The sequence below is a fragment of the Danio rerio genome, chromosome 3, assembly GCF_049306965.1.
Source record: "Danio rerio strain Tuebingen ecotype United States chromosome 3, GRCz12tu, whole genome shotgun sequence".
In the NCBI taxonomy this organism is placed as follows: Eukaryota; Metazoa; Chordata; class Actinopteri; order Cypriniformes; family Danionidae; genus Danio; species Danio rerio.
The window spans coordinates 7,987,501-7,998,473 of NC_133178.1; the positions used below are offsets into that span (position 1 = coordinate 7,987,501).

The window sequence follows — 10,973 nt, forward strand, 5'->3', positions numbered from 1 at the left end:
ATATATATATATATATATATATATATATATATATATATATATATATATATATATATATATATACACACACACACACACACATACAAAACATCTATACAGATCGAGTGTGCAAATATTATGGAAATACGAACTCTTTTATTTCTGGATGATTAATCGCACTTAAACATTCGACAGCACTATAAGCACTTTATATATATAGTCTTATTTTATAGATATAGATAAAATCAACAGCACTTGAAGCACTATATTTACAGCTGAAGTCATAATTATTAGCCCCCCTCCTTATTTTTTCCCCCAATTTCTGTTTAAAAGAGAGAAAATTTATTAACACATTTCTAAACATAATAGTTTTAATAACTCATCTCTAATAACTGATTATTTATTTATTTATTTTTTTAGGTTCGGTTAATTTGGCAAGTTATTGTATAACGATGGTTTATTCTGTAGACTATCGAAAAAATATAGCTTAAAGGGGCTAATAATATTGTCCATAAATTGTTTATTAAAAAATTTAAAACTGCTTTTATTTTAGCCAAAATAAAACAAATAAGACTTTCTCCAGAAGAAAAAATATTACCAGACATACTGTGAAAATTTCCTTGCTCTGTTAAACATCATTTGGGAAATTTTTTAAAATAGAAGAAAAAAAAATCAAAGGGGGGCTAATAATTCTGACTTCAACTGTCCATTTAATATGATGTAAATGATGAATTCTGTATGAATATGAGTGTGAGAAACATTCTGCTTAATTTAACAAAGTAAGCAAATTAATAAATACTGAAACATGTGTACTATACAAAACTGTTGATAGTAAATTTAATTTGAAGTCATAGATTTGGACATTTTAATTCACTCCTGCAGTAATGTAAATGTAAAGCAATGAAATACTGAACATAATCAGTGCATAAACATTATACCGATTATCATATGAAGAGTTCAGATGCAAAAACCTCTATGTGCCATCTAAAGTTTTCCTCAAAAATTTGTGTTTTTCTCAGCCTCCTATGTTTATGTTTAGTTATTTAACTTTAAAGGCAATGAAAATATTCTATTCTTTGCACTAAGAGTAAAATTACTGAAACGACACACAACAGCCAAAGAAAAATAAGTTTATATGAAATTTTCAGATGACACTTAAAGGTTTTTTGCATCTAAACTCATCATATTTTGCCTATTAGACTTCAGACACAGTCTGCTTTTATGAAATTTAGCTATAAACAAGTTTTCAACTTCAAAACAACTCTCAAAATAATGTTATTTTGAAAATAATGCTCCTTCAGAGTACATACAGAAATCATGGAGTTAAATGCAATTCTCATTTTTAAGTTTCTTTCAATACATTTTAAGCCCTCTTCGTCAGTTTCAAAAACATTGACGACATTTTACTCTTACAGTATATTTAATATAATTTAATTTACTGATTGTACTTTAACTTGTCTACCCATATGGAAGGTTCATAAAAGTACAATACAAAGTAAAAAACTAACAAAAACTCATTTAAAACTACAACACATTTACTGGTCACAATTTATTTTGATGGTCTGTTCGTTGAGTTTGAGTTGCATTGCATCTACATGCTAACTATTTCACATTAGATTATATATAGACTGTTAGGTTGGAGTTAGAGTAAGTTGACATGTACTTGCAAAGTTTCTTATAGTTAGTTAAATGTCTGCTGAAGGAGCAGTATCAACAGATAGTAAGCAGACAGTCTACTAATACTCAAATGGACCATCAAAATAAAGTGTTACCAATTTATCTATAAAGACACAGAGGAACCAAATCTTTCCACATCTAAAAATGTATGATAGTAGAAACCAGGGTGGAAGTTTCAGGGGGGTCTGACCCCAGTAATAAATTGATGGGGGGGGGGTCTGCCCTTTACGAGTTAAGAAATAATTTGCTCTGATCTGTATCCTAAATTATATTAATAATTAAAATAATAAATAACTTCAATATACATTTTACCACCCCCCCATTTATTTAATATGATAAATGTCATTAAGAAAAACTCGATATCAATCAAAACACTGAAAACATAACAACAAGTTTGATTAATAAATTAGATGTACAGTTAAAGCCAGAATTATTAGGCCGCCTAAATTATTTTTTCCCCAATTTCTGTTTAACGCAGTGAAGATTTTTTTCAACACATTCCTAAACATAATAGTTTTTTTTTTAACTCATTTGTAATAACTGATTTATTTTCTCTTTTATAATGATGGTTTGTTCTGTAGACGGTCGGAAAAATATAACTTAAAGGGGCTAATAATTTGGACCTTAAAATTGTGTTTATTAAAAATTAAAAACTACTTTTATTCTAGCCGAAATAAAACAAATAAGACTTTTACCTGAAGAAAACAGTTTATCAGACATACTGTGAAAATTTCCTTGCTCTGTTAAACATCGTTTGGGAAATATTTAAAAAATAAAAAAGTAAAAGGGGGGCTAATAATTTTGACTTTAATAGTAATTGAATTAAATATAGAAATTTTTAGGCTAAACAATGTCTAACAGAGCAATGACATTTTAACAGTATTTCCTATAATATTTTTTCTTCTGGAGAAAGTCTTATTTGTTTAATTTCGGCTAGAATAAAAGCAGTTTTACATTTTTTTTAGACAATTTTAAGATCAATATTTTTAGCCCCCCTAAGCAATATTTGTTTAGACAGTCTACAGAACAAACCATCGTTATACAATGACCTGCCTAATAACTCTAACATGTCTAATTAACCTAGTTAAGCCTTTAAAAGTCTCTTAAAGCTGTATAAAAGTGTGTTGAAAATATCTAGTCAAATAGTATGTGCTGTCATCATGGCAAAGATAAAATAAATCAGTTATTAGAGATGGGTTATGCAAACTATTATGTTTAGAAATGTGTTGAAAAAAATAATAAAACAATAATTCAGACTTCAACTGTGTATATACACATATATAAATATGTGTGTGTGAAAAACACAAAACACTGGCACATTTCTGAACAGCGCATGCTCAGTGTAGAATAGAAACTATAAAGCTGTAAACCATTGTACATTTTCTAATGGTAAAAATACATATAAACTCTTTATGGGGGCAGAATGTAATGCGTAACGGTCGGAGAGAAGTGTCACAGGGCGTTTGCAAGTTCTGCTGACCCTCTTAAGAAAGAGCCCCTTGAGAAATGACTGATAATTTATACGCCGCTCGTGTTTCATGGGCCGGTCTGTAATGTCATATGCTGAGCTCTCCAGGGAATGTGGCAGCTCTGTCTGCGTCATTGGTCTGCGGTCGGCGAGTGGATCTGAGGGGCTCTTCCCATTTCACAACCAAAACAACACTGAAGTCCTCGTGTTTACCGCTCACATCATCGTTACTCTCGCTCGAAACGTTTGTTTAGATCGCTATATTATTAAACTGCAGTATGTCACTGGTTCTGCATCCCATAAATAAACAAACGCCCTAGCGACCAGCCTAGCAACACATATAAATCGCTCAAAACATCTTAGAGGCAAGCTGAAATACAACAGCAATCAGGGGACGCTATAAAAGACATGTGCTGGAGCAGGAACATGCAGAACATGCGAGGCATGGCTTTGCAACTCCATGGCAACCACACAGAGAGTCCTACCAACTAGAAGGCATTTTGATCCCACATTTTCATTCAAGTTATTTTGTTTATCTTTTCATTTTGATTGTTGTGGTTTTTTACATTCTTTAACAATAACTAAAAGAAGACTTTCTCCATGAGAAAAATACCATTGGAAATATTATAAAACGTTTCAATACTCAGTTATACAACACTTGGGAAAATCTAGCATTTTAAGTCTGTAAATGATCACTTTTATTTGTATTATATATACTTGTGTCTTTAGCCCCTTTCCCACAGTGATACCGGTAAATATCCGGAAAATTTCCAGAACGACTTTACCAGTAAATTCAAAAAAGTGCTGTTCACACAGGCGAGGACGTTACGGAATTTTTCCGGAAAAGAGCATTCACATATTCATCGCAAAATGCCGGTACATTCTGACATAATTAACCAGAAATGACCTCTAAACGGCTGCACTTGTGTTTGTAAACATTTGACTACATTACAAACTCTTTGGATGGATCAGTATTGAGTACAACTCCAATGAAAACATAGAAAAACACTTTCGCATGTCGAGATGTTCATGATATGTGTGTGTGCTGGCGCTATGGGCGCTCATAGGCGCACACAAAGCTTGAAGGTAAACAAACAGCGGATTATCATAAACATTCTATCGATAATTATTTACACAGTTGGCATTAAGAAGGAACATAGAAACATTATTTGACTAACATCTAGCAGCTAAAGGTGTCTGGAAAAATATTCGAAGGCTTTTATTTTCATAAACCGTGCGCACGTGAATGCGTCTGACTGTTCGGATTGGCTAAAGCAGGTGTCTCACGTCAGCACGTTCTAGACGTGCACGCGCTCTTTCCGGCAATCTTCCTTCTGCATTCACACAGCGCAGCATTCCGGCAAATTACCGGTAATGTTACAACTTCTCTTTCCGGAAAATAGCCAGAATGAATTTACAGGTATTTTCAAAAAGGGCCTGTTCACACATACAACCTTTCCGGAAAATTGCCGGTAATTTTCCGGGTCTGTATGTTTGAAAGGTGCTATATGCTTTGTAAAACTAATTTGAGTATTGCCTTTTTTTTTTGTTTTTTTGCTTGTAGGGCGTATGTTTTAACATATACATTGCATACAGTTGAAGTCAGAATTATTAGCCCCTCTGAATTACTAGACCGCTTGTTTATTTTTTACCCAATTTCTGTTTAATGGAGAGAAGATTTTTTCAGCACATTTCTAAACATAATCGTTTTAATAACTCATTTCTAATTATTGATTTATTTTATCTTTGCCATGATGACAGTAAATAATATTTTATATAATGATATTTTTCAAGACACTTCTATACAACTTAAAGTGACATATAAAGGCTTAAATTAGGTTTATATAGGCTTATAAATTAGGTTAACTTAAATTAGGTAATTAGGCAAGTTATTGTATATTGATGGTTTGCTTGTTAGATTATCGAGGAAAAATTTTGCTTAAAGGGGCTAATAATTTTGTCCCTCAAATGGTGTTTAAAAAATTAAAAACTGCTTTTATTCAAGCTAAAATAAAATAAATAAGAATTTTTCCAGAAAAAAAATAATATCAGACATAGTGGGAAAATCTCCTTGCTCTTTTAAACATCATTTGGAAAATATTTTAAAAAGAAGAAAAAAATTCAAAAGGGGCTAATAATTCTGACTACAACTGTATGTGGTATACACGCGCGCACACACACACACACACACACACACACACAAACACACACACACACACACACACACAAACACACAAACACACACACACACACACATATATATATATATATATATAGGGCTGGGCGATTTGGCAAAAAAAAAAAATCTATCTAGGTTTTTTATAAAGTTTAACCGATTCTCGATTTCGATTTCGATTTTTTTTTTTATCGTGTAACTAGTCAACTTTTAACATTACAACACTCTTCATTACAACCCTCATCTCTTTGTAAGTAACTTGAAAAACCATCTGGTTAAGGAACATTGTATTTTAATGGCCATGCCATACATAAATTGGTCAACAAGGTGTAAATAAATGTAAAACAAGTTCACGAAAAATCGTGGCAGAAGATTTGAATAAAAAACATTTGTGTTAATACTGCAGTTGCAGGAATACAGAGGTATTTTTTTGCAAGTTTTGCTGAGCCTAGGAAAGACTGGCTGTCAGCTCGGCGTTGACTTGGATGACAGGTTGTAATGCTGCTGCCTTAGATACAGTGGAAGTAAAGGACTGAACATGGAAACTGTAAAGCCTAATTTAACCCAATGCGTGAAATTGTGGAGTACAGCAAGAGCAAATACAAGCACCAGATGTGTGTCTAATATAAAATTATTCATTTATTCTATTTTTCTTGTTTCCCCCTTTTAAATACCGATCATTTGATGCGCTTTGCACCACTCTCTGTATTATGCGACCACAGCGCGTTTGATGAAAGGGTATTAACAAAAGAAAAATACACAACTGAAGACACTTAAATGCTTGTATTTGTTGTATTTGCACCAGCTCTGCGATGCATGTCTACAACTTCATGCATTGGGTTAGGCTGTCTAGTCTCTGTGTTCAGTTCGTCACTACCTTGATTGAAAACCAGACAGACAGTTAAGCAGGTCGCACACCAGAAGCGCCGCGACACAGCACGCACATGACAATTTAAAGTATCACACACCAGACGTGCACATTCGCATGATATTTGACATGAAAGTACTGCTGCTGAAATATGAACTGCACGGCGCATCGTCGAGCGGCGCCTCTGGTGTGCGACCTGCTTCATACCGAGAGTGAACCAAAGCGCATTGGTGCAATTACGATGTATCTAATATTTTTATTAAAAAAAAAAAATCGTGATATCTTGATTTAATTTGAAAAAAAAATTGTCTTAAAACGTAAATTCGAATTAATCTGAAAAAATCGCCCAGCCCTATATATATATATATATATATATATATATATATATATATATATATATATATATATATATATATGTATATAATAAGTCAGAATTATTAGCCCCTACCTTATTTATTTTTTTTTCTTTTTAAATATTTCCCAAATGACGTTTAACAGAGCAAGGAACTTTTTGCAGTATGTCTGATAATATTTTAATATTTTTTCCTTTGGAGAAAGTCTCATTTGTTTTATTTCATCTATAATAAAAGCAGTTTTAAATTTTTCATTTTAAGGTCGAAATTATTAGCCCCCTTTTAGCAAATTTTTTTTGGTAGTCTATCCTTACCTGCCTAGTTAACCTAACTAACCTAGTTCAGCCTTTAAATGTCTCTTTAAGCTGTATAGAAGTGTTTTGAAAAATATCAAGTCATATATTATTTTCTGTCATCATGGCAAAGATCAAATAAATCCGTTATTAGAAATGAGTTACTAAAACTATTATGTTATATGAGCAGTGTGATGGCGGTCAGAACAGCAGAAACAGTTGCTAATTCACAAACGTCACTTTAGTGCTAGTATCTGAATGATTCTCTAGTGTAATGTCTAAAGTGATTATAAAACAGGTTATTTTGCTCACATTTTAAGATTATAAGGCTGAGCGGCATGAAATGCCATCATTCTACAGAGATTTCTCCGTATTTCTGTTGCAATCAGGAGATCACAATAATTAATTCCAAAGAAAGCCAAAGCAAAGCAAACACTAAATTACTATGGTAGTCAGCACTACAACATAAATAAAAAGATCGACTTGATCAGCTGTAGTTTGAAATTTACGCTGCGTTTTTCTCCCCTAAGGACTTTCGATGCGATCTTTGTGGGCATCTTGTGGTGCAACTATCTTTGCTCTGCTCAGTATGACGAGCAGATGGCCGCCGACACGCTGAATCTCCGAAATTATAAATAATTTATGTAAATAATTGAGACAATTTCTTCCAGCTCTCCAAAATAGGATGATCAAAACAACAAGAATAAATTTAGTTCAGTCAAAAAACGGCCGCAATAGTTATGACGTGACATTTGTCTGTTCAGTACAGCACGAGCTGCAGTTGAAAGCTGCGCAGAGCGTGAGTCACCTGACATTAAGCGAGTGAGTGGCACAAGCAGCCGAAAACATTTGGAAACTTAATCGTAAAGGCTTCTTAACGTTGCACAGAACGAAACTGCTGCAACTAAAGATTTTGCCTTTTGTGCTCTAGTTTAAAGTTCTAAGCTTAAACACCGAGGCTAATATGCACACACACTGAATTAACTATAGCAGCAGGTTATTCATAAATTGAATCTTTTCCATGCGCAAGTTAGCTGCACTGATCTTGTTTTTGCCTGTAGCTACAATCGTGTTGTGTTGTGTGATTGGCTATTTGCTATACTCATGTGTCATGTGACTGATTGTTTACTGCACTCGTGTTGTAATTGGCTGATTGATACACTGATATGTCTTGTGATTGGCTGTTAGATACAATCGTGTTGTGTTATGTCATGCGTTTGTCTATTGGCTATATTCGTGCCATGTGATTGGTCGTTTACTGCACTCATGTGCCGTGATTGGCTGATCGGTACACTCATGTGTCATGTGATTGGCTGTTTTCTGCACTCATGTGTCATGTGATTGGCTATTTTCTGCACTCATGTGTCCTGTGATTGGCTGTTTTCTGCACTCATGTGTCCTGTGATTGGCTGTGATTGGCTGTTTTCTGCACTAATGTGTCTGTGATTGGTTGTTTTCTGCACTCATGTGTCCTGTGATTGGCTGTGATTGGCTGTTTTCTGCACTCATGTGTCCTGTGATTGGCTGTTTTCTGCACTCATGTGTCCTGTGATTGGCTGTTATCTGCACTCATGTGTCTGTGATTGGCTGTTTTCTGCACTCATGTGTCATGTGATTGGCTGTTTTCTGCACTAATGTGTCATGTGATTGGCTATTTTCTGCACTCATGTGTCCTGTGATTGGCTGTTTTCTGCACTAATGTGTCTGTGATTGGCTGTTTTCTGCACTCATGTGTCCTGTGATTGGCTGTGATTGGCTGTTTTCTGCACTAATGTGTCTGTGATTGGCTGTTTTCTGCACTCATGTGTCCTGTGACTGGCTGTTTTCTGCACTCATGTGTCCTGTGATTGGCTATTTTCTGCACTCATGTGTCCTGTGATTGGCTATTTTCTGCACTCATGTGTCATGTGATTGGCTATTTTCTGCACTCATGTGTCCTGTGATTGGCTGTTTTCTGCACTCATGTGTCTGTGATTGGCTGTTTTCTGCACTCATGTACCATGTGATTGGCTGTTTTCTGCACTCATATGTCCTGTGATTGGCTGTTTCTTGCACTCATGTGTGAGTTACAACTTACAACCTGATCTTTACTCAGTTAGCATGTCTTTGGATTTGTCAACCCAATTCTCACTCTCCAATCCAGAGTTTGTTCAACTCTTTTTACCAAACAGGCCTCAGGTGTGAACTGTTTTTTTTTTTTTCAGATTTTTTTTTGTAAATAAGCTTGCCTTGTGTTTCCTGCAGGTGTGGCAGAGGTGAGAAAACAAAAAGGGCTCACATTAGAGACGGCTCCGACTGCGGCTGATGCCTCAAAACACTCTGCCCCTTGACCCTGCGATGCCCACCGAGCTCCTGAAAGACACCATGACCATCCCTGGAGCTCCCGAGCGAATCCTGGCTGAGAAAACCAACAACAACGAGCCTCAAGCCCAAGCCCCGGCCGTCATCATTCCTCTGGTCAACGAGGTGCAGCTAACGGCGGCCACCGGCGGCGCGGAGCTGTCCTGCTACCGCTGCACTGTCCCATTCGGCGTGGTGGTCCTGATCGCCGGCATCGTTGTGACCGTGGTCGCGTACACCTTTAATTCACATGGATCCACCATATCGTACTTCGGACTGGTGCTGCTGTCGGCTGGGCTGGTTCTGCTGGCGTTGAGTGCGGTATGCTGGAAGGTGCGGATGGAGAGAAAGAAAGAGAGAAGACGAGAGAGTCAGACCGCACTGATGGCACACCAGAGGAGCATCTTTGCCTGATTCTGCACCAGCACTAACCCCCAAAAAACTTACAATGGATAAGGGATTACATTTGAGGCAGTGTGCAGTGGTCAGACAAAGCAAGTGCTTTCGGAGAAAACCGAATGACGGTATTTGACCAGTTTGCGATTGGAGCTGATAGTGGAGACGGGCTTGCAGCTGCATGAGTCCAGATGTGGAGAACAGCTGCACTGCAACAAAAAATAAGCACTTGTGTTTCTGTTCTGTTTTTCATTGCCCACATCTAAAGATTTTTACATTTGGGTACATTTATTTGGGAAATAAAAGTGCTCAAGGGAGTAAAGGGATGGTTTCACACAAAACACCGAAAAATCTATCATCATTTGGACTTGTTTAAGTTTGTTTTTCTTTTGTTGAACACAAAAGAATGGCACTGACCTCCAGTGAATTTGTTCGTCCTACTATGGAAGTCAATGTTACTGGTTTTTCTAGCTTTTTTCAGATTATCCTCTTTAAAAGTCAAACTAAATCCTGTCCTAAACTTAAACTCATAAAAGAACACCTTGAAGAGAATTCATTTTTGTTCTTTTTTGGGTGAACTATCCCTTTAAATCTATATTTTGAAACAATAAAACGCTTTAATAATCCTTGAGTGAACTCAGACAAGTCAGAAAAGAAAATATCTAGTAATGAGGTCAGAAAATAATCTAAACATATTTTAAAACAACACGTGGTTGTCTTTAACACAAGAAAGAAATACATTTATACAATTATTTCTAAAAGAAAATCAAAGCAGTCTGAAAAAAATTTGATTTTAAAATAAAAACATGTGTTAATAGAGAAAGAAAATATATAAAATGTTTGCAATTAAGAGAGATCATGCATAAACAAACGCAAAAATCATCTGTCAATGATGCTAGAAAAAATATACAGAATATATTTAAATTTATATGATTTAAAATAATTAAATTAAATAATTAATTTAATTAATTTAATTAAATTACTTCAAAATGAGTTGATTTTTCAAATTAATATGGATTTATAAATATTAAGGAAATTAATGCTTAAATAAAAACAATGATCTCTATTTTAGCACCAAGTCTGAAGCGCATGGCACAAAAGCATCATACACCCAGTGCAATAAGGCGCAAGACGTGTTTGCCCTGACCTGTTGCTATTTTCAGACCAACGCAACCTTAATTTTCCCCTCACGTTGTTTGAATAGCAAATCCATTTGCACCACTTTGTTGACTCATAGGTGTTTCAGTCTGAAATAGAGGTGTGTTAAAGCGCAATGTTAATGCGTTGATAGTTTTGAATAACTCGCTTGTAAAACTTCTGTGCCTCGCTTACACGTTGCTTAATACACACAGGATGTACATCAATACACAAATAACTTTACGAATGTAAAAGAATTAAAGGATTTAAATAATTTTTTTAAATT

General features: G+C 35.1%; 1 protein-coding gene across 1 annotated transcript in view; it reads left to right on the forward strand.

The window, feature by feature from the left end:
• tmem100a (transmembrane protein 100a) overlaps positions 1 to 10,449 on the forward strand; it is an 11,215-nt gene extending 766 nt beyond the window's left edge. Inside the window, exon 2 of the mRNA XM_002666996.8 lies at positions 9,059 to 10,449. Coding sequence (XP_002667042.1) covers positions 9,119 to 9,568 — 450 coding nt within the window. The 5' untranslated portion in view covers positions 9,059 to 9,118 and the 3' untranslated portion in view covers positions 9,569 to 10,449. The remainder of the gene's footprint in view (positions 1 to 9,058) is intronic.
• Positions 10,450 to 10,973: the final 524 nt, after the last annotated feature.